Raw genomic sequence first — 25268 nt, 5'->3', positions numbered from 1 at the left:
TGGTTGCCTTTCGTGCATCCCCTGCCAGGAACTGGCCTCCAACCCTGGCATGTGCCCTGGACTGGGAATCGAACCACAATCCTCTAGTTCGTAGGCCCGCGCTCAATCCACTGAGCCACACCAGCCTGGGCCCATTCTTATTTTTAAACTCAGATGTTAGGGCGGCAGGAGAGGTAAAGCAAAGATGGTGAAACTCTCCCTCTCCCCCCTCCTTCGTTAGCTGAGGCAATGTCAGCAGTGACAGTTCACATGCCACCCATCTGGCTCATTTCTAATGTAGCAGTGATTACCTCAATTTCTTCTAGCAAGAGCTCCTCTGTTTTGTTACATTTTTTCTGGGTCTGAGAAATCTGCAGCTCAGCGTTTCTCTTCATATAGTGATTTTCCATGTTAGTTTTTGCCTTCAGCTCTTGCAACTGGTCCTTGAGGTGAGCAATGTATTCATTCTGATGCTGCAGAGGTGAAGCCAGATTTCTAAGTTAAAATACATTTTACCTCCATGCAGTTCAGCCAGTGGTTTAAGCTTAGCTTTCGTACGTATATATCAACAAGGAACTGAATCTATTTTTCTGCTATCACGTTATGGGAAATTTAGCCAGTAATGATCACAGATAGAATAAATGAAGATGAAAGATAAGTAGTTCTAAGCATCTGGACTGTGAGATTCTTTCCTAGGCACACCATTTGGCTACTCCGTATCCACAAGAATTTCCTATTGCGATCTCTTTCTAGTAGAAAGAACACTGGTCTAATGACCAAAAGACTCAACACTTCACACCCAAGCACCACTAGCTATGTGACCTTGACCAAGTCAGGCAAACTCTCCAAGTCTTACCTTCTATAAAATAGAAAATTAATATCTCCCCTGCCTGAAGAAATACCTCAGAAGTGATTATAAGGATTAAGAATAAGTGTGAAAACTCTTTGCAGGTTACAAAGTAGTTAGCAATTTTACGGCCTCAATAATTATTTAAAAATATTTATTCAGTTGCATGCTAGGTAAATAGTAGAGATCTAACTAGACATAGTCCTTGGCCTCATGAAGTTCATGATTTAGTGGTAAACAAGTGGTTAAAAGGAAACAAACAAATATGTGCAAACGATTTCAAAGACGCAAAATGATATGAAAGGACAGGGCAACCAGCTAAGGGAGAAGCCAACAATGGAGCCCCATCAGGATGGTTTACACAGGGTTCTCTGCAAAGGTCTAAATACGACACCTGAAGGATAAGTGTGGCTGTCACATGGACAGTGGCAACAAGGAGAACTCTGAGGAAAAGGAAATACGTGTGCCAAAGTCCCCAGGCAGCGAACACCTGGATATAATCCAGGGACCAAAACAAAACTCTGGAGGCTCTAGCACACTGGTGGCTGACAATCAGAAAAGTTGAGATTGGAGAGGTAGGTGAAAATAAAACATGCAGAACCTTGGAGGCACTGATTAAGAAGTTTGAATTGTCCTGGTTTGTGTGGCTCAGTGGACTGAGCACCTGACTGCAAAGCAAAGGGTTGCCGGTTCAATTCCCAGTCGGGGCACATGCCTGGTTGCAGGCCAGATCCCCAGTGAGGGGCACGTGAGAGGCAACCACACAATGATATTTCTCTCCTTCCCTTCTCCTCTCTCTCTAAATAAATAAATCAATTAAATAAAATCTTAAAAAGAAATAAGCACATGAAAGGCCTCACTTGTTTAAACAAATAGAAGAAGTTTGAATTGTATTCCATGTGCCCCTGGAAGCCTTGGAAGAATTTTAGTCAGGGCAGTATCATCCGGTTGTTTAAAAAGAATCAAAGAGTGAGTAATTTCAAGGAATTAGCTGACAGCACAACAAGTAAACACAACTAGTAACAAAAATACATGGCTCTAATCACTGGTTTATGTTTCTCCAAATATCAACCAACTTTAACTTACAATGTAAACTGAGCAGAATTGGTTCTAAGTGAGTATTAGAAGAAATAAAGTAGAAATTGGTTATGATAATCCATAATAAAAAGACAACCCACTTTAAAGAATCATAGATCCCTAAAATTAGGCAGAAAGGAATTCTTCCAGTCATTCTGTCTAACTTCTTGGTGTAACTCTATGGAATCACTCCAACTGTACAGCACTTACTGCAACTATATTATGGCCATTCCAAAGAGACATGCAGCTCTGGCAGAGAACACGCTACAGGCCCCAGTCAATAATACATGTCATAGTATTTCATAGGCTTTTACACTCCATAGGGTTGTGGGCAAATTACTTAACCTCTCTAAGACTATTTTCTCTTCTGTAAAATCCTGCCAGTGCCTGGCACAACTTAGATGCTCAATAAATGCTCATTAAATCAATGGTAAGACATGATTTGGGGGCTCACTTTTTCCCTTCCCTTCCACTTTCCCCTTTTCTCCACACTCCTACATTTCCCTTCTCTCCTCTCTTCTAGTTCCAACTGGGATGGCCGTCGGTGACGACGTCTGAATCTCCAGGCGACCTGAGTTAGAGTGAAATGTGATGCTTTCACGTCTTCATCAGCTACAACCATTTTACCTATTTAGTCATTTAGACTTTCTTCCAGGTCCTGCTTATATATCACTTAAATCCGTAAAATCTTTTTCCAGAAAACCTCAGCCCACATAGATAATTGTAGATTTGGGTTTTTTTGTTTGTTCTTATCAGAACCTAATAGTGTTAAACAGCTAGGTATTCTTTAAACAGTTTCCACATAAAAATACACTTTCAAAAACCCAAGACAATGTTCTGGTCAGGTGTTTTTTTTAAAATCAAATGGAATACTAAGTCTTTCAGAGTAACAATATGAAGATCAGAAATACAGAGTTAAAACTCTAGAAGTTTGTCTATGGCAAACAGAAGGCATTACATTACGTAACTGTTAACAAGGCCACACAACATTGGTCCACAATCACACTGTCCCAAGTCAAAGGCATCTGGTTTTCATGTTATTACCATAGGCCTCTGATTACCCTGAGTTCCCCTCTATATTTCTGTCCTACACAAAGTTATGGCCTTCGATGGCAACAGTGTGGAAACAGAAGAGCACTTAAGTACTGACAGGCTAGTGATGGTAAAATCATAATCAAGGCAGACAAATAAATGAACTGAAGTATGATTCTACTTCTTCATCTTCCCAGTGTGCACAAAAGAGAAGAAACGGGTTACATACAGGCCAAGTGTCTTGACTTGTATGCATTCCTTTAAGATTTTCACTATGAAAAGATCTGCCTTCACCACCGGCCACTATCACAACCCTGGTCGTCCACAGTACCTGGAGCTTTCCCCATGAGCAAGGTCTGTGGACTGCGCAGCACACCCACGGGGTTTTGTAGCAGACCAAACTTGACTTCCAGATCCCAAAATTGCCTTTGGACATGGACTTCTGGAGTCGTTACTTGAATTCAAAGAGGGATGATTTAGCAGTCAACCAATTAAAGTTAATAAGGCTCTGATGGCTGCCATATTATTGTGAACCACAGGATTTTAATGAATAGTGTCTGTTTTCAAAATTGAACACAAAGTAGGGACAAGAGCACTGGCTCCTGGAATTTTTGGAAACTACTGTCTGGAGAAGTTGGAACTTGTCTTGCCCTCTTTGGTTGGATAGAAAAAGGAAAATGGGAATGTGGTTTATTGAAGTGATAACAGTCACAGGAAAAAACACAGTTCTGTATTAAATTAACATTTGTATTTGTCTATGTTACTAGAAATACTGGCTGATTCTGTAAGAATCTATGAATAAAGTCTGAGCTAAACAGAGTCTCTCATTCTGAGATGCAGATTAAACGTCATCAAGACCAAATTTCTAAAGCTTCAGACTCTAATTCCACCCACCGCTTTCATTTCCTTTTGAATTATTCTCTTTCCAATAGTGCCAATTCCTCTTTTTTTTCCTTTTGTAAGAAAGTTTCCACACATCTCACTGTTGGCTGATCTCTTCTGAGTAAACTCCTTTCGAAATGTGATGCCTAAAACTGGACGCATTCTCATGGCTTCCATCTAACCACAACAGAGGATAGGGGAGTGTTTTTTCCCTGTAATACCAACACTACACAAATTTCCATAATCACAACAAAGAGAGAGTACTCCAAATGTTTTCACAATGTACGGTAATATGTTGTCATATTGTTAACACTGACGACAAGCCACTAGAAGAAGAAAACACTATGAACGGACGACTCTGAGAGGTTTAAAGAAGACAGGAGGGCACACACCTTTTAAAAATGCTGCTGCTGCAACAACCCGTGGTGGAGCGAGGCCTAAACCCGGGTATTAGGATCTGGCTAAATCTCTAATGAAACCGTTGAAGGCAAGTTAGGTCTTCACAATTCTTAACTTACAAGGTTCTAGCGACTCTAGTTTCACCTTCGCTTCTTTTTGGAGCCACTTCCAAGTTTTAACAATCAACAGCATTTTGAGTTCCAGTGTCCATTATTTATCACATGCCAGCTTTGAGTTGCTCGCAAATTTAACAAACACGCTTTCTATGTCTTCATTTAATTCTTGAATCCATTTTGAACCATAGAGATGATCATGGTCATCGAGCTCATTCTTTTTGGTTCTATCTACCTGGCTCGCCCGAAAGAAATCAGAGTCATCACAGACCACAAATGGCCGAGGGGCCAGAGTGAAGAAAAGAACCAGGTAACGTGCACAGTAGTAATAGAGTGGCCAGAGAAAAAATGAAGTATGGCTTGGAAGGTAGAGTAATTCAGGCCTGTTTTAAGGTATCATGAAAAGCTTCTAGGACAGCGCTAAGCTTTCCAAAGTACAGTCACTGACCAAGGATGGCAATGGGGTTGCTGAATGAAGAACAAAAGCATGAGGAATTAGCGGTGCTGCCATTGGCTTACGGCCACCCACAATCTAGACATTCACATGAACCCAATTCTAAGGAAGAAATATCCATGATTAGCCCCTGCTGAGGAGGAGGTACAAAATGCTCTTGCATCAAGCAGTAGACCTCAAGGAGGGCACTGGAAGAGTCAAAGTTCAAGAGATTGTATTCTGTTTCAAAACCTGTAGTGTTTTCAGAACAAAGAACCAACAAACAAATTTTGGGATAACTATAGCCACAGTATTTTCAATAAGTATAAAAAAAAGAAAGAAAACTTCGGGACTTCCACCAAGATGGAGGCGTAGGTGGAAACATTGTGCCTTCTCCCACAACCAAGTTTGAAAACAACAAAGGTTTAGTAAACAATGACGCAGCCAAAGAATAGAAAATTGAACTATACGGAAGTCCAACAACAACGAACCATTCAACCAGACCAGTAAGAGGGGCAGAGCCAGAAGCGGAGCAGGGTCGGGCAGGAAAGATCCCCCGACCCAGGCACGCAGGCAGCCGGGGTAGCAGCGCGAACCCAGTGAGGGTGCAGGGCAGACTGATCACAGTCACACATTCGCGTGCAGATAAACCAGCAGAGTGAGCAGTGAGACAGACCACACAGGCCCCAGCGGGTGAACCCAGCCACGGAGGGCTGACCGTGGTTGCACATTCGCGCATAGTGGGATGGAACACGCCGGCCCTGGTGACAGCGGCAGGGCAGCAGTGGCGGCAGCGGGAGGTGGCAGACAAGACCGCCATTGCTCCTCTTTGGCCCCACCCCCACATACAGCATCACAACCCAGTGACCTGGGTTGCCTGGCCCTGGTGAACACCTAGGGCTCCGCTCCTCCTACGTAACAGGCACGAACAGTATAAAATGTGGCTCAGGAAGAACTCAAAGCCCCAGAGTCCATAACTCTAAGCGACCAGGAAATAGTGAACATCTCAGATGCACAATTCAAGACACTGGTGATTAGGATGCTCAGAACTGGTTCATTTTAGCCACAAATTAGGGGAACATATGAAGGCTAAACTAATTGAAATGAAGGGAAAGGCACAGGAAACCAATAGTGATGGAAAGGAAACTGGGACTCAGATCAAGGGAGTGGACCAGAAGGAAGAAACAACCAAACAGAAAAGAATAAACAAAAAAGAATTCAAAAAAACGAGGAGAGGATTAGGAACCTTCAGGACATCTTTAAACGTTCCAACATCCGAATTATAGGGGTACCAGAAGGGGGAAAGAAACAGCCATGAGTGGAAAACATATTAGAACAAATAATAAAGGAGAACTTCCCCAGTCTGGCAAAGGAAATAGACTTCCAGGAAATCCAGGAAGCTCAGAGCGTTCCAAAAAAGTTGGACCCAAGAAGGAACACACCAAGGCACATCAGAATTACATTAGCCAAGATTAAAATGAAGGAGAGAATCCTAGAAGCAGCAAGAGATAAGGAGACAGTCACCTACAAAGGAGTACCAATCAGACTGTCAGCGGATTTCTCAAAAGACACCTTACAGGCAAGAAGGGGCTGGAAAGAAGTATTCCAAGTCATGAAATCCAAAGACCTACATTCAACATTGCTTTATCCAGCAAAGCTTTCATTTAGAATGGAAGGACAGATAAAGTGCTTCTCAGATAAGATCAAGTTCAAAGAGTTCATCATCACCAAGCCCTTATTATATGAAATGTTAAAGGGACTTATCTAAGAAAAAGAAGATAAAAAAGATGAACAGTGAAAGGACAGCAAACTCACAGTTATTAACAACCACACCTAAAACAAAAGCAAACTAAGAGGACAGCTAGGTCAGGAGTGGAACCACAGAAATGAAGAACACATGGAGGGTTAGAAAGAGGAGAGTGGGAGGAGGAGAAGGGGGGAGAAGGTACAGAAAATAGCATAGACAGTAGGTAGAAAATAGATCTGGAGGAGGGCAAGAATAGTGGGGGAAATATAGAATCTAAAGAACTTGAGACACGTGGTCATAAACTAAAGGGGGGGAAATGGTAGGGGAGGGGGTGTGCAGGGTGGAGGGGAATGAAGGGGGAAATAGAAGAACTGTAATGGTATAATCAATAAAATATATATATATAAAATTTTTTTTAAAAAAGAAAACTTCAGACTCTGTGTATAAACTGTATCCAAACCTTTGGCTGATTCCTGAACCATAGAGGTGCTAGGAATAAGGCAGCAATTTTGCTATGAAACAAACTGAACTGACATTTGAGTTACTACCCACTGTAAGAGTTTTTAGCTTGAGCCCTGACTGGTCTGGTTCAGTAGTTTGGGCGTCATCCCACAAAGCTAAGGCAAGGGTCATTGGTGCCATTCCTGGGTCAGGTCCCTAGTTGGGGTGCGCAAGAGGCAGCCTATAGATGTTTCTCTTACACATCAATGTTTCTCTCCCTCTTTTTCTCCCTCTCTTCCCCTCTCTAAAAATAAGTAAATAAAATCTTTTTTAAAAAGCTTTTAGTTTGAAAATCTCAGATATTCCATACAGCAACATTTTCACTGATATGTCCCCTAGAGCAAGGGACACAAAGAAAAGGATAAACAAATGGGATCTCATCAAAGTAAAAAGCTTCTGCATGGCTGAAGAAAACATCAGCAAAATGAAAAGAGAACTCACTGTATGGGAAAATATATTTGCCAATGATATCTCAGACAAGGGTTTGATCTCCAAAATATATAAAGAACTCAAATGACTCCACTCCAGGAAGACAAACAATCCAATTAAAAAATGGGCAAAGGACCTGAACAGACACTTCTCCAAGGAAGACATACAGAAGGCCCAGAGACATATGAAAGGATGCTCAGAATCACTAGCCATCAGAGAGATGCAAATTAAAACCACAATGAGATAACACTTCACTCTGGTCAGAATGGCCATCATAAGCAAATCAACAAACCATCAGCACTGGAGAGGCTGTGGAGAAAAGGAAACCCTAGAACACTGTTGGCGGGAATGCAGACTGGTACAGCCACTGTGGAAGCAGTATGGAATTTCCTCAAAAAAGTAAAAATGAAACTGCCTTTGACCCAACAACTCCACTGCTGGGATTATACTCCAGGAATTCTGAAACACCAATTCAAAAGAACCTATGCACCCCAATGTTCATAGCAGCACAATTTACAATAGCCAAGTACTAGAAGCAACGTAGGTGCCTATCAGTAAATGAATGGATCAAAAAAACTATGGTACATTTACACAATGGAATTCTATGCAGCAGAAAGAAAGAAGGAGCTTCTACCTTTTGTGACAGCATGGATGGAACTGGAGAGCATTATGTTAAGTGAAGGAAGCCAGGCTGTGAAAGACATATGCCATATGATTTTATCTATAAATGGAACCTAATCAACAAAACAAAAAAATGAGCAAAATATAGCCAGAGACATTGAAATAAAGAACAAACTGACAGTAACCAGAGTGGAGGGGAAGCAATATAACAGGGCAAAGAAGGGAAAGGGTTCTCAAGGAACATGTATAAAGCATCCACAACAAAGCTAAAGGCACGTAGTGTTGAGGGTGGGAGGTGGGTATGGGTGGAGCAGGAGAAAATGGTGGTGGGAAAATGGAGACAACTGTTTTCAAACAACAAAAAGTGATTTTAAAAAGTTTTTAGTTTGAATTGAACCAAGTCAACTGACTATTAAAACAAAAATATCAATATGCTTTAGAAATAAAACAGAAATTCCCAGCCCGGACCAGTGTGGCTCAGTTGGTTGGAAGATCATTCTGCAAAGCACAGGGTCACTGGTTTGACTGCTGGTCAGGGAACATGCCTGAGTCGCGTGCTCAGTCCTCAGTCACACGCATGAGAGAGGGAGCCCCAATCAATGTTTCTCTCCCACATGAATGTTTCTCTCCCTTTCTCCCTCCCTCCCTCCCTTTCCCTCTCTCTAACATCAGTAAGTGTGTCCTTGGGTGAGGATTTTTTAAACATGCCCGTATGTTGAAATTAGCAGCCAAGGAGTTTAGACAAAGCTCAATAAATGAAACAGAAATACCCTAACAATAAATAAAAAGATAAAAAGTAAGGAGAAGTTCCGGCCAAGATGAAGACATAAGTAGAAACCCTTCACTTCCTCACACAATCAAGAGGTGGATAACAACCAATATAAAATCAATAAACAACCAGAAGTGCCAGAAAATCAAACTGCATGGAACTCAAACAACCAAGGAATTAAAGAAACAGTCAACCAGAACAAGCAGACCAGTAAGAACCTGGGTCAAGGTTGGCTGAAGGGGAAATTGAGACTCGGAGCTGGCTAAAGACTACAGCGGTTGCTGCAGCAACAGAAACTCCCAGTCTCACATGAGTTCTTTGGCAAGTGGGCTAGAGATGAGCCCCTCTCTGGCCCCTCCCCCACAGGCAGCAGCACAGTGCAGCAAGGATGGTTGCCCTACTCTGGCAAATATCTAAGGCCCCACCCTCTTACAACTTACCAGATGTGCCAAGACAAAGAAATATGGACCAAATGAAAGAACAGAGCAAAACTGCAGAAAGAGAGCTAAGCAACTGGGGATAGACAACCTATCTGATGGAGAATTTAAAGCTCAAAGAGCTGGTAATCAAAATGCTCACAGAGCTGATTGAACTTGGTGGAAAAATGAAAAAACAAATGAAAGATAACCAAAATGAAATAAAGCAAAATAATCAGGAAACCAACAGTGACAGGAAAGAATCCAGGACTCAGCAATGATTTGGAATAAAAGGGGAAAATAAACATCCAATCGGAACAGAATGAAGAAACAAGAATTCAAAAAGTGAAGAGACTTACGAACCTCTGCAACAGCCTGAAACACTCCAATATACAAATTATAGGGGTGCCAGAAGAAGAACAACAACAGGAAGAAATTGAAAACTTATTTGAACAGATAATGAAGGAAAACTTCCCTAATCTGATGAAGGAAACAAACTTCCAAGAAGTCCAGGAAGCCCAGAGAGTCCCAAAGAAGTGGGACCCAAAGAGGAACACACCAAGGCAAATCATCGTGAATTTACCCAAGATTAAAGATAAGGAGAGAATCCTAAAAGCAGCAAGAGATAAGGGGACAGTCACCTACAAAGGACTTCCCATCAAACTGTCAGCTGATTTCTCAAAAGAGACCTTACAGGCAAGAAGGGACTGGAAAGAAGTATTCCAAGTCTTGAAATGCAAGGACCTACATCCAAGACTGCTCTATCCAGAAAAGCTTTCATTTAGAATGGAAGGGCAGATAAAGTGCTTCTCAGGTTAGGTCAAGTTCAAGGAGTTCATCATCACCAAGCCCTTATTATATGAAATGTTAAAAGGACTTATCTAAGAAAAAGAAGATAAAAAAGATGAACAGTGAAAAGACAGCAAACTCACAGTTATTAACAACCACACCTAAAACAAAAGCAAACTAAGAGGACAGCTAGATCAGGAGCAGAGCCACAGAAATGGAGATCACATGGAGGGTTAGCAAAGGGGAGTGGGAGGAGAAGGGGGGAGAAGGTACAGAGAATAAGTAGCATAGACAGTGGGGAGAAAATATAGACAGGGGGGAGGGCAAGAATAGTATGGGAAATATAGAATCTAAAGAACTTGTGATACATGGACATGAACTAAAGGGGGAAAATGTGAGTGGGAGGGGGTGTGCAGGGGGGAGGGGAATGAAGGAGGGGACAACTGTAATGGCATAATCAATAAAATATATATTTTTTAAAAGTGAATGACTAGAAACAGATCCAAGAAAATATACTTTAAGTCAAATGGTATTACCACACACACAAAAGGAGTCAATTATAATGATAAAAGGGTCAATTCATCAGAAAACATAATAATAAAGTCTTCAAACATGTTTTTCTTTCTTCTGCTTAAAATATTCTCCTCCTCCTCTTCACCCGGCTAACTTGTAGACATCCTTTAAGCTTCATCTTAAGTATATTTACTATAGGGTGTCCATCCTTGATTCACTACCCTTATTAAAGCTCCTTCCTCTCTCTCTGCATCCATAACTCCCTGTACTATGCCCTAACACAAAACACACATGCAGTTACTTTTCTCTGTTGAATACAGAACATACGTTAAAAAAAGGTGCAAAAAACCCCTGTGTGTCTCAGTTATCACAAAGAGAATTTCACATAACACTCCCAGGATAAGAAACAAGATTGAGATGAGCCCTGGCTGGTCTAACTCAGTGGATTGAGCATGGGCCTGTGAAGCAAAGGGTCGCCAGTTCAATTCCCAGTCAGGGCACATGCCTGGGTTGCAGGCCAAGTCCCCAGTAGGGGATACATAAGAAGCAACCACACACTGATGGTCTCTCCCACTTTCTCCTTCCCTTCCCCTCTCTCTAAAAATAAATAAATAAAATATTTTTTAAAAAGATTGAGATGAAATTCTCATTATATCTTTCCTTAATCACTACTCTCCCACAAAAGTATCTATTATTCTTAATTTTATGTTAATTTTCATCTTAGTCCCATAATCTAATCATTTGTCCTTAAAAACTAGTTTAGTTTTTATGAACTTTCTAAAAATAGAATCATACACTATGCCTTTTTCATTCCTCAACTATTCTCCTGCACATTAAGCTTCTGATGTAGTACCTATAAGTTCATTCATTTCAAGTTTAGTATTCCACTGAATGAACATACAATGTATGATAATCATTTGTTTATATTTATAACTACCAGAAATAATGCTGTATTGGTCATTTCTGTGCATGATTCCAAATGCACAGATTCTGTTGGGTAGAACTGTTGGATCACAGGGTATGCTTATTTTAACTTTGATAATGCTAAACTTTTTCCACAGTGGTAGTACCAATATAAGTGCTCAGTATTAGTGCACTAGAATTCCCATTACTCTACACTGTCAGCATTTGGTATTATAAATTAATACCAGCCCTGGCTGGTGTGGCTCAGTGATTGAGCACCCGTCTGAGGATCCAAAGGTAGCTGGTTCCATTCTCAGTCAGAGTCCATGTCTGGGTTATGGGCCAGGTCCCCAGTAGCAGGTGTGTGAGAGTCAATCACACATTGATGTTTCTCTCTATCTCTCTCTCCCTTCCTTCCCCTCTCTCTAAAAATAAATAAATAAAATCTTTAAAAAATTAATTAATACCAAATATAATGCTAATATAATACAATTATAACTAATCTGATGGGAAGATAATTGTCTTGGTGGTTTCAATTTGCATTTCCTTGACAATTGAGTTGAACTCACTTTCATATGTTTAATGGCCAGCTGGATATCCTCTTTTTGACGTGCTTCTTTATCCTCACGTTTGTTTTCCCATTAGGTGTCTGTCCTTTTTTTATTAATTTGTATATGTTGGCCAAAATGTTTGTGTGTTTTTTCCCCATAAAATAAAAGATGTATTTTTCATTTTCAACAATAACTTTATTGGCTTGGATATTTTAAGTATGTAGGCTATCTCCCATGTGGTATAACACTGATTGTTCTCAATTAATGTTTCAATTTGATCGTTATCAACTTCAAATGGTCTACCCAATCATGGAGCATTATTAGCCTCGAGAAATTTCCAGCACAAAATTTCTCAGACCACTTTTGACATGTTCAGTCAGAGCACCTTCTCCATACACTGCACAAATCTTTTTTTGCATTTCAGTTGCAAAATAATAAATAACAATTAATAATAATAAATAATAAATTATTTCAAAAATTATTTATTATTGAAATAATAAAGCATAACATGCCAAAATGTTGCATATTTTTTCCATCTTCAATATTTAAATGGCTACACAAAAATTCACTAATCTTGATACTTTTTAAAAAATGTATGCTGATATGACAGCAATTTTATTATAATCTAATAAAATTGTTTTGAGTGAAGTTGAAGACAACTAAGCACTACTAGAGCCATCTTACGGAAAAAACCAAATGCACTTTTTGGCCAACCCAATAGAACTTCTCTATATATTCTGGATATAAGCCCTTTGTTGGTTAGGTGTGACTTGCTCTTTCTCTCTTATTGGTGTCTCTTTCTCTTGATGAAAAGAACGTTCTACTTTCAATGTAATCAAATTTATCAACCTTTTGTTTTGTAACTTTACCTTTAGTGACCTGCATAAGAAATCTTTTCCTAAAATCAGGATTGTTTTCAAGACCCAAGATTCAGTATTTTTTAACACAAACATTCATTTAGGATGTGGCAACTGAGTCGAGTAAGCTATAATTGTTAAACAACTTTTAGTTTTTCTCTTTAGTTCTATTGTAGGATGTACTTAGGTAATAAGTATATTTAGGTCAAAGTAGTTTAATTATGTTAAATGTTGCTCTTATACCACATTATACTGAACACTGGATGCATATTGGAAAACATGCTTCTTTTACAAAACAATATAGAAGCTGTGTCTATTAAAAGGCAAACATTTAGCATGTTTGTTAACTCTAATTTCATTTAATAACTTCTAAAGGCATGTAAGTTTAAGCTTTTTTAAAAGTTAATAGGGAAAATTTGAGGCACAATGGTAATACTTTAGGATTTTGGTCTTGGTGTGTATGAAATTCTGAGGCTTAATTTAAATCTTTCATTGTATTTTGATTTCCTTTTGGGCATGTTGTGCAAACTAAAACATGTTAAATAACACTTTTTTTAATGCAAAAACAAACAAAAACCCCTTTCCCTACCCCAAGTCAAGATAATAGTCTCCTACATATCTAGAAATATTATGCTTTAGCCTTTTACATTTAGAGTTATAATCACATGGAACGGATTTTTGTGTACAGTGCCAGATCAGAGTAAAGCTTAACTTTTTTCCATATAGGTACCCAATTCCTTCAGCATCATCTACTAAAAACACCACTACTCTATGGTGCCACCCTTCTCATAAATGTTTCCCTCTATGTTCTGCTCCATTGCTATTTTTCAATCATTTGTACCAATATATACTATTTTTTAAAAGATTTTATTTATTTATCTTTAGAGGGGAAGGGAAGGAGAGAAGGAGAGAAAGATCAATGTATGGTTGCCTCTCGTGAGTCCCCTGCTGGGAACTGGCCTGCAACCCAGGCATGTGCCCTGACTGGGAATCGAACCGCGATCATGTGGTTTGCAGGCCCACACTCAATCCACTGAGCCACTAGCCAGGACAATATATACTATTTTAATTCAAAAAAGCAAGTTTGTTCACTTTGTTCCTCTTCAGTACCGTCTAGACTATTTTTGATCCTTGCCATTTCAATGTAAATTTTAGATTCAGCTTCACAAAATATGAATAAATTAAATAAAATCCAATCAGGATTCTAATTGGGATTGAATTCAATGTATCAATTTTGGAAGAACTGACATCTTTATAATTTTGAGTCTTCCAACCATAAACATATTATATCCCTTCACTTATTTACGTATTATTTATTTTTTCAAAACCATTTTATAGTTTTCAAAGAAATACTGCACATTTTGCAGTTGTTGAATTCACTGTTATTATTTTATATTTTTGATGCAACTGCAAATAATATATATATATATATTTCTTCAATTTCCTTGTCTAAGTCTGAGGCTGATGTGTGTGAAAGATAACCTGATTTTAATATACTGACTCTGGTTCTCTCTTTTCCCCAGTAATTTTATGAACATGCTGCTCCACGGCTGTCTTACGTTGTGTGCGCATATTCAGAAGTCTGACAACAGCCTGATTTTTTCTTTCTTTGGGACTTTTTCATTTTGCCTGGGGACACAATAGGAAGCTTCATAGTTAATGCACTGATTACCTCCTCACCTTCTTTCACACACACAAACATGACCTCAAAATTGCTGGCATCATTTTCTGACCCACAGGTGGGTAGTATCCATGTACCATCTAACTGTCTTCTTATATTCCAACCTTGACAGGACCACTAGTTTTTTAGTAACTGGGGTTTAACTGGATTACATCTTTTTAACAATACTTTATTTCTCCAATTTTAATATATTTTCTTGATTATGCTATTACAGTTATCCTCCTTTTTCTACCCTTTATTCCCCTCTGCTCTGTACCCATCCTCCCACCAGCATCCCCCACTCCCCCTAGTTCATATTCATGGGTCACACATATAAGTTCTTTGGCTTCTCCATTTCCCATACTATTCTTACCCTCCCCCTGTCTATTTTGTACCTCCCATTTATGCTACTTATTTCCTGTACCTTTTCCCCCATTCTCCTCCTTCCCCCTCCCCACTGAAAACCCTCCATGTGCTCTCCGTTTCTGTAAATCTGTTCCTGTTCTAGTTGTTTGATTACTTCATTTTAGGTTTTTTCTTTCTTTCTTTCTTTTTTTATCTCATTTTAGTTTTTGTCTTTGTTTTTTTAGGTTTGGTTGTTGATAGTTGTGAGTTTGTTGTCATTTTACTGTTTGTATTTTTTATCTTCTTTTTTTCTTAGTTAAGTCCCTATAACATTTCATATAATAAGGGCTTGGTGATGATGAACTCCTTTAATTTGACCTTATCTGGGAAGCACCTAATCTGCCTTTTCATTCTAAATAATACCTTTGCTGGATAGAGTAATCTTGCATATAGGTCCTTGCTCTTCATGAGTTGGAATACTTCTTTCTAGCCCCTTCTTGCCTGAAAGGTTTCTTTTGAGAAATCAGCTGATGGTCTAGTAGGAAGCCCTTTGTAGGTAACTGTCTCCTTTTCTCTTGGTGCTTTTAGGATTCTTTCCTTATCTTTAACCTTGGGTAATGTAATTATGATGTGCCTTGGTGTGCTCCTCCTTGGGTCCAACTTTTTGGGGACTCTCTGAGCTTTCTGGACTTCCTGGAAGTCTATTTCCTTTACCAGATTGGGGAAGTTCTGCATTGTTTTCAAATAAGCTTCAATTTCTTGCTCTTCCCTTCTCCTTCTGGCACCCTTATTATTCAGATGTTAGAACGTTTAGTGTTGTCCCAGAGGTTCCTAAACCTCTCCTCATTTTTTTAAATTCTTGTCTCTTTATTCTGTTCTGGTTGAATGTTTATGTCTTCTTTCTGCTCTAAATTATTGATTTGAGTCCCAGTTTCTTTCCCTTCACTGTTGGTTCCATGTACATTTTCCTTTATTTCACTTTTTGTAGCCTTCACTTTTTCCTCACTTTTGTGACCATACTCAGTCAGTTTTGTGAGCATCCTGATTACCAGTGTTTTGAATTCTGCATCTGATAGGTTGGCTATCTCTTCATCACTTAGTTGCATTTTTTTCTGGAGCTTTGAACCATTCTTTCATTTGGATCATATATTTTTTTGTCTTGTCGTGCCTCTTAGTTAGTAAGGAGTGGAGCTTTAGGTATTTGCCACAGCAGGGCAACCCAAGTCACCGTGTTGTGATGCTGTATGTGGGGAAGGGGTTCAAGAGAAAACAATGCCACTTGCTCAGCTCTCTGGCTCTCAGTCATTTCCCCACTACCCATAGGCAAATTGGGCCCTTCTGGTGCTGATTCCCAGGTCGGTGGTTTTCTGTACATTTTAGGACCCTGCGGGTCTCTCCAATAAACTCTTCTGTGGGGCTGGGAGTTTCTCCTGGCTCCTCAACCCCCACAGATTTTTTAAGTCAGAGGTTTTGAGGCTTTATTTCCCTGTGCTGAAACCGTGGTTTACGCTGTCTGTCTCACTCCCCAGTTGTCCTTCCTGGTTTATCCACAGGCGAATGTGGAACCACCTTACCCACCAGTTGCCACCTTGCTGTGAGTTCTCTCTGCTCTGGCTGCCTGTCTCTGCCCCTCCTACTCATCTGGAGGAATGTTTCTTCTTTAATTCCTTGGTTGTCCAACTTCTCTACAGTTTGATTTTCTGGTGGTTATGGTTATTTTTGTTTTTAAATTTGTTGTCCTTTTGGTTGTGTGAGGAGGCAAAGTGTATCTACCTATGCCTCCATCTTGGCCAGAAGTGCAGATTTTATTTATTTATTTTTAGTGAGAGGAAAAGGGAGGGAGAAAGAAAAGTAGAGAAACATTGATGATGTGCAAGAGAAATGCAAATTGTTTGCCTCTGGCACACCCGCAACTGGGGACCTGGCCTGCAACCCAGACATGTGCCCTGACCAGGAATCCAACCAGTGACCATTTTGTTCATAGGCCAGCACTCAATCCACCGAGCCACACCAGTCAGGGTTCATTACATCTTGGTACCTGTTTTTTATTCAAAGGTTTGCCTTGGCGCTTCAACTTCAGGTTCATCTATTCCTCTTCTGATGATCAAAATATCTGAATGATTTGTGCTTTAGTTTTACTTTATGTAAATGTAATTTAAATGTCTGGGAATGTAATAAAAGAGGTTAAGTTTCACAAGCAAATGTTAGCTGTTGTCTGGAAAACTCTATTTTCAACAGGTGTTTAAAGAAAGAGAAAAAAACCATGGTCCTGATAGTAGCATAGGGGAATTAACTGGCAGAGTGCCAAACCTGAAGTTTCCTTTCATACTGTTTGGCTTAGAGGCTTAAAGAGAAATTAATATTCATAGTTTCTATTTTAACAGTCAAGGAAGCTAAAGGAATTTTCAAATAATTGGAGAGTTTTTCAGCAAAAAAGGCTAAGAAACCTCAGAAGTCTACTCAGTATAGAGAAAGCCTAAGCACACACCAGTTTTTGTGAAACCTTTCAGAGAAGAAAAATGGTTTTCAAATATGTAAGCTATAAACAGAGGTTAATAGTAATAATGATGTAAAAATCAATACCAAAATAAAAATCAAAGTTACTTTATAATTAGTAAATAGAAAATAAGAGAGAATGGGAAGCAATATGTTCAGAAGACCTAAAGATAATACCTTGGAATAAAGGCTAGTGAACTTTTTTAGATAATTCTTCCAAATGTATTTTCAAATTTTCTTCTAAATTCCATGTAGGGAATAATAAAGATTCCACGATCTGAAGTATAAGCTTATCCAAATAGCTAAGTAATGATAAACTGATATTAGGCCTTATTTTGTAACTTTCTAAACTGCCAATAATATAAGTCATTCTGATAGAACTAATTTCTAACTGCCTAGGTTGTAGCCCAAACATTGTTCTGCAAGTCAATTGCTTAAAACTTGGATGCATTTTCTTTTTTAAAAGATTTTGTTTACAAATGGTAATGGGAAAAAATACAATACAACTTTCTAAAAATAAAGATTTTATTTGCTTATTTTTAGAGAGAGGGGAAGGTAGAAAGAAAGAGAGGGAGAGAAACATCGATGTGAGAAACACTGATAGGTTGGCTCTTGCACAACTAGTGACCAGCCAGTAACCCAGGCATGTGCCCTCACAGGAATCAAATGGTGGCCTTTCACTTTGCTGGGCAACATATGACCAACTGAGCCACACCAGTCAGGGCATTTTCTTATAGATGTAAACTAGATATAATTTTAGGTCCTAATAACTATAAAAACTCAGTATATCCACTCTGTATTTAAAATGTAATACAAATGGCCTGGCTGATGTGGCTCAGGTGGTTGGAGCATTGTCCAGTAAACTAAGGGTTATGGGTTTAATTACTAGTCAGGGCACGTACCTAGGTTGCAGGTTCAGCCCCTGGACTGAGCCCATGCAATCCCTAGTCAGGGCGCATATGGGAGACAACTAGTCGATGCTTCTTTCTCACACCAATGTTTCTTTCTCTCCTTTCCTCTCTCCTTCCCCCTCTCTCTAAAAAGCAATAAAAAAATTTCACTGGGTGAGGATAAAAAACAATTTAAATACAATTCAAATGACATTATTAACTCTAACCATCATGTATAAGAAGCTTTATAATGAATGTGCTTAATGTCCTACCAAAGACTATAGTCTCCCATCTGGATGGAATGCCTGAGATAAGGTGTCCTGTAGGGAAGGAAAGGGTAGTGTGGTTTGGTGGGATGGGAGGGGTAAGAACTAAGGGCTCCAAAGGGTAGGAGTCTCCCAGAGTTCTATTCTGGACATATATATACTGGTACATATCAGACCAACTCTCTGGTTACTCTTTTTTTCCATACTAAAGGCACCCCAGAATAAATGACAATCTTTCATATGCAACTATTTTTTTTTGGCTTAAGAAAAAATGGTCTCTATATCACTATTTTAGGTTAGTAACTTTTGATATTGCCCAGGAAATTCTTACCTGTACTTCAACCTGCCGTTCTCTTTTGACATTAAGAAGCTGTTTTTGAAGATATTTTATTTGTTTTCTTCCATTTTCTTCTCTAGAAGAAATAGGAACAATCTGTGTTTAGGGCAGTATTTCTCAAACTTCGGCATGCACAAAAATCACCTGGATGTTGACAAACACATTCCTGGGCTCTCCCCTGAGTTTCTGGTTCAGTAGGTCTGGATAGGGCCCTGGAATTTGCCGCTCTCCCAGGTGATGTTCACAGTACTGGGCCATGGAGCATACTTTGTGACATTTTTTAAGACTGATTTGTTTTAATAAATTGAAGGAGGATTTTTGTGGTTTTTCAGTGTTGTATCCAAACTTGCTGCTGTTGAATTACTTATGCTAAGGTCAAGCTCTTGGTTAAACTGGTTATCATTATATCTCTCTATTGTACATTTTCCCCTTTGTAATAATGTGTGGGCTCTTACTGTGACACTGTGCAAATATCTTGTTCCCTAAGCACCTTTTACCTAATGTTTTTAGTAGCACTGTTAACTCTTGATTAAATCATTATCTACTGTAAAAAGTTGCAAAATGGTGAATTTATAATTCTATCATTCTGTCTACGTTTATGAACTGGCATTCTTCTGTTTAAAAATAAAAAGCTTCCCTTTTTCTTCCCCACCCTCCAAAAATAAAATAAAATAGCTGCTGCTAAAAAAAAAAGTAAGGGAGAAAGTACAGGAAGAGGAAAAAAAGCCCTGGCTGGTGTAGGTCAGTGGATTGAGCACGAGCCTGTGAATCAAAGGATCGCAGTTTGATTCCCAGTCAGGGCACATGCCTGTGTTGCAGGCCAGTTCCCACCAGGGAACACATGAGAGGCAACCATACACTGCTATTTCTCTCCCTCTCTCCTTCCCTTCCACTCTAAAGATAAATAAATAAAATCTTAAAAAAAAAAAAAAGAGATGAGACCTGAGACTTCTGGCCAAGATGGAGGCATAGGAGGAAACAATGCCTCCTCGCACAACCAAGGTTAAAGACAACAAAGTTTCAGTAAGAAAAACACAACCAAAACACAGAAGATTGAACTATACAGAAGTCCGACAACAACGAACCATTCAGCCAGACAGGTGAGAGAGGCGGAGCCAGCAGCGGAGCAGGATCAGGCAGGAAAGATCCACGGACTGACCCAGGTGCGCAGGCAGCTGTTGGCGGATCCCAGGTGTGGGGTAGAAACAGGCGGACCCAGCGAGGGAGTAAGGCGGCAGGCTGACTGAGGTCACACATTCGCGCGAAGATAAACCAGGTGAAGGAGCGAGCAGTGAGACAGAACACGCAGGCCCCAGCAGCAGGAAGCAGCAGAGGGCACTACCATTGCCCCTCTTTGACCCCACCCCCACATACAGCGTCACAACCCAGCAACTGAGTTGCCCCGCCCTGGTGAACACCTAGGGCTCCGATCCTGATACGTAACAGGCACGAACAGACCAAAACATTATGGCTCAAGAACTCAAAGCCCCAGAGCCAATACATCTAAGCAACCAAGAGATAGCCAACCTATCAGTTGCACAGTTCAAAATACTGGTGATGAGGATGCTCACAGAACTGGGCGATTTTAGTCACAAATTAGAGGAACAAATGAAGCTAAATTAAGTGAAATGAAGGGAAATACACAGGAAACCAATAGTGATGGAAAGGAAACTGGGACTCAAATCAAGGGAGTGGACCAGAAGGAAGAAAAATAATGACCAAACAGAAAAGTATGAAGAAACAAGAATTCGAAAAAATGAGGAGAGGATTAGGAACCTCCAGGACGTCTTTAAACGTTCCAACATCTGAATTATAAGGGTATCATAAGAGGAAGAGGAAGAGAACTGGAAAACTTACTTGAACAAATAATAAAGGAGAACTTCCCCAATCTGGCAAAGGAAATAGACTTCCAGGAAATCCAGGAAGCTCAGAGAGTGCCAAAGAAGTTGGACCCAAGAAGGAACACACCAAGGCACATCATAATTACATTAGCCAAGATTAAAATGAAGGAGAGAATCCTAGAAATAGAAAGAGATAAGGGGACCGTCACCTACCCAGGAGTTCCCATCAGACTGTCAGCTGATTTCTCAGAGACCTTCCAGGCAAGAAGGGGCTGGAAAGAAGTATTNTTTAAACGTTCCAACATCTGAATTATAAGGGTATCATAAGAGGAAGAGGAAGAGAAGTGGAAAACTTACTTGAACAAATAATAAAGGAGAACTTCGCCAATCTGGCAAAGGAAATAGACTTCCAGGAAATCCAGGAAGCTCAGAGAGTCCCAAAGAAGTTGGACCCAAGAAGGAACACACCAAGGCACATCATCATTACATTAGCCAAGACTAAAATGAAGGAGAGAATCCTAGAAATAGAAAGAGATAAGGGGACAGTCACCTACCAAGGAGTTCCCATCAGACTGTCAGCTGATTTCTCAGAGACCTCACAGGCAAGAAGGGGCTGGAAAGAAGTATTCCAAGTCATGAAATCCAAAGACTTACATCAAAGATTGCTCTATCCAGCAAAGCTTTTATTTAGAATGGAAGGGCAGATAAAGTGCTTTTCAGATAAGGTTAAGTTCAAGGAGTTCATCATCACCAAGCCCTTATTAAATGAAATGTTAAGGGGACTTATCTAAGAAAAAGAAGATAAAAAAGATGAACAGTGAAAGGACAGCAAACTCACAGTTATTGACAACCACACCTAAAACAAAAGCAAACCAAGAGGACAGCTAGATCAGGAGTGGAACCATAGAAATGAAGATCACATGGAGGGTTAGCAACAGGGGAGTGGAAGGAGGAGAAGAGGGGAGAAGGTACAAAGAATAAGTAGCATGGACAGTAGGTAGAAAATAGACAGAGGGAGGGCAAGAATAGTGTGGGAAATATAGTATCTAAACTTGAGACACATGGACATAAACTAAAGGGGGGGAAATGGTAGGGGAGGGGGTGTGCAGGGTAGAGGGGAATGAAGGGGGGGAAATGGGACAACTGTAATGGCATAATCAATAAAATATATTTTTAAAAAAAGAAGAAGAGGAAATAAAGAATCACTTCTATTCTGAGCACTTCACATATTCTTACCTCATGATAACCTTATGAGGTAATCTCTATCACTATCCCTATTTCACAAATGAGGAAAATAGAGAGCTGAGGTAATTTGCTGTGGTGGAGAATGTGCCTCATGATCCTTCCACTACAGGGAGTATAAACAAACAAGGGTTTTAGCTCAAGGCTCTGAAATCCATTACTGTGTGTGTCCTAAGGCCTCACATCCCACTGACTGCACCCAGCCAGTTCTTGAGTGTGGCAGGAATACTAAGGCAGGCTCCTTCTGAGACCATTTTTCTGATGGTTTACTTTGGCCCAGGGGCTTCCTGATGACCTTGCTGAACCATTCTTACACTGCTGAGCACAACTTTCCCTCTCCTGCATTTGGGGACAGTCCAGCATTGGGTGTGAAGTCTCCTTTCCACGTTCTGTCACACAGGTGTTTCTAATCTCATCTGTGTCAGCAGACACAGACCTATCACACTCGCCATGATCATGCAAACAGTGAATGGCACAGCAGGATTCAAACTCAGTGCTGTTTGAATGAGAACTTTATTACTTTATGTTATTGTTTCTGTTTGCTCTCAGAAAGAGAATTCTGTTTATCTCTAGCAATCCCATTACTTAAGTTTAAAACAAACAAAATAAAATGACATAAAGAAAAAACGAAACAACTGTCTTAGGTGGGCTGCTGTAACAAAAATATCAGGGGATCCTGATTAGTTCGGTCATACAACTAATACCATGCAAATCATCCTTTTAAACAGTACACTTTAGTTGTTTTGGTTTATTCACAGTTGTGCAACCGTCATCACTATTTAATTCCAGAACATTTTCATCAGCCACCAAAAGAAATCCTATACTCATTTCTACTCACTCTCCATCCCTCTTCCCTCAGGCCTCTATTTATGAAACTTCTCTTGGATGAGTAGTGGGGGCATGTGGGGAAGGTCAAGGTCTAATAGAAAAGAAGGCTCTGTATAGAGGAGCCTTCTGTATATAAGGGTGCTCCCTCACCCCTACATCCTTGCTGGGCCTGTGTAACCCGGTCTTAGCAAAGAATCCTGCAAAGTCACTTGAGACAGTATCCCCCACTGTTGATATCTGATCACCCTGGATATTTGATTGAATACCTCATTTCCCACCCTTGATGTCTAAGCCCTTGGCCTACCTCAGCAAGAACTTTGTTAATTAGTTTAGCAAGAATCCTCTACCCTTATGTTTCCCTTTAGTAGTTTTCCATCCACTAAATCCCTCACTGCTGTAATCCCCAGCTGCCTTTGCTGAATTTGAAGGTGAGCCTGATCTCTCTCCCCTATTGTGATAGTTTTGACACCTGTTAAAGTAGTTCTGAACAAAGTCATCCTTACCATTTTAACAAGTGTCAGAATAACTTTTTTTCCCTGCCTGACTCACATTCTTTTTTTTTAAATATAGTTTATTGATTATACCATTACAGTTGTTCTATTCCCCCTTCATTCCCCTCCACCCGCACACTCCCTCCCCCACCATTCTCCCCCCTTAGTTTATAACCACGTGTCTCAACTTCTTTAGATTCTATATTTCCCCCACTATTCTCGCCCTCCCCCCTATCTATTTTCTACCTACCATCTATGCTATTTTCTGTGCCTTCTCCCCCCTTCTCCTCCTCCCACCCCCCTGTTTCTAACCCTCCATGTGTTCTTCATTTCTATGGTTCCACTCCTGATCTAGCTGTCCTCTTGGTTTGCTTTTGTTTTAGGTGTGGTTGTTAATAACTGTGTGTTTGCTGTCCTTTCACTGTTCATATTTTTCATCTTCTTTTTCTTATATAAGTCCCTTTAGCATTTCATATAATAAGGGCTTGGTGATGATGAACTCCTTGAACTTGACCTTATCTGAGAAGCACTTTATCTGTCCTTCCATTCTAAATGAAAGTTTTGCTGGATAAAGCAATCTTGGCTGTAGGTCTTTGGATTTCATGACTTGGAATACTTCTTTCCAGCCCCTTCTTGCCTGTAAGGTCTCTTTTGAGAAATCCGCTGACAGTCTGATGGGTACTCCTTTGTAGGTGACTGTCCCCTTATCCCTTGCTGCTTCTAGGATTCTCTCCTTCATTTTAGTCTTGGCTAATGTAATTATGATGTGCCTTGGTGTGTTCCTTCTTGGGTCCAACTTCTTTGGGACTCTCTGAGCTTCCTGGATTTCCTGGAAGTCTATTTCCTTTGCCAGACTGGGGAAGTTCTCCTTTATTATTTGTTCAAATAAGTTTTCCACTCGTGGCTGTTTCTTTCCCCCTTCTGGTACCCCTATAATCCGGATGTTGGAACGTTTAAAGATGTCCTGGAGGTTCCTAAGCCTCTCCTCATTTTTTTGAATTCTCATTTCTTCATTCCTTTCTGGTGGGATGTTTTGTTCTTCCTTCTGGTCCATTCCATTGATTTGAGTCCCAGTTTCCTTTCCATCGCTATTGGTTTCCTGGACATCTCCCTTCATTTCAATTAGTTTAGCCTTCATATGTTCCTCTAATTTGTGACTAAGATCCTCTAATTTGTGACTGTACTCTACCAATTCTGTGAGCATCCTGATAAATAGTGTTTTAAATTGGGCTTCTGAGAGGCTGGCAATCTGTTGGTTGCTTAGTTATTGGCTCTGGGACTTTGAGTTCTTCTTGAGACATCTTTTGAACTGTTTGTGCCAGTTACATATCAGGATCGGAGCCCTAGGTGTTCACCAGAGCAGGGCAACTCAGTCGCTGGGTTGTGACACTGTATGTGGGGGCGGGGTCAAAGAGGGACAATGGCTTCCCTCCGGCGCCCGCCTCCGCGACCCCCACCAGCACCGCAGCCACCACCGTCACCAGGGCTACGCGCCCCGCTCCACTGCACGAGAGTGTGCCACCGCTGTCAGCCCTCCACCACTGGGTTCGCCCCCTGGGGCCTGCATGGTCCGTCTCACTGTGCACGAATGTGCGACCTTGGTCAGTCTGCCCTGCACCCCGACTAGGTCCGGGCTGCCTGCACTCCTAGGTCTGTCCTTCCCGACCCTGCTCCACTGCTGGCTCTGCCTCTCTTACGGTCCATGTTGAACGGTTCATAGCTGTCAGACTTCCGTATAATTCGGTTTTCTGGTCTCTGGGTGTGTCTTAGTTCTCCAAAACTTCTGTTGTATCCAAACTTCGTTGTGGGAGAAGGCACAGTGTTTCCACCTATGCCTCCATCTTGGCGGAAGTCCTCTTCATTCTTTTCTGATTGGATGTTTCCTTCTTCCTTCTGGTCCATTCCATTGATTTGAGTTCCAGTTTCCTTCCCATCACTATTGGTTCTCTGTACATTTTTCTTTATTTCACTTAGCATAGCCTTCATTTGTTCCTCTAATTTGTGACCCAATTCA

General features: G+C 40.4%; 1 protein-coding gene across 3 annotated transcripts in view; it reads right to left on the bottom strand.

The window, feature by feature from the left end:
• DRC9 (dynein regulatory complex subunit 9) overlaps positions 1 to 25268 on the bottom strand; it is an 80827-nt gene that overhangs the window by 16602 nt on the left and 38957 nt on the right. For all 3 annotated transcript variants that reach the window (XM_037033667.1, XM_037033664.1, XM_037033666.1), the window contains 2 exons: positions 18847 to 18928; positions 291 to 452 (listed from right to left, as the gene is read on the bottom strand). In XM_037033667.1, coding sequence (XP_036889562.1) covers positions 291 to 452; positions 18847 to 18928 — 244 coding nt within the window. The remainder of the gene's footprint in view (positions 1 to 290; positions 453 to 18846; positions 18929 to 25268) is intronic.

Source organism: Sturnira hondurensis, unplaced genomic scaffold (assembly GCF_014824575.4).
Source record: "Sturnira hondurensis isolate 20B ecotype Veracruz unplaced genomic scaffold, ASM1482457v3 Scaffold0021765, whole genome shotgun sequence".
NCBI classification, from domain to species: domain Eukaryota; kingdom Metazoa; phylum Chordata; class Mammalia; order Chiroptera; family Phyllostomidae; genus Sturnira; species Sturnira hondurensis.
This window is presented reverse-complemented; position numbering and strand designations above follow the sequence as displayed.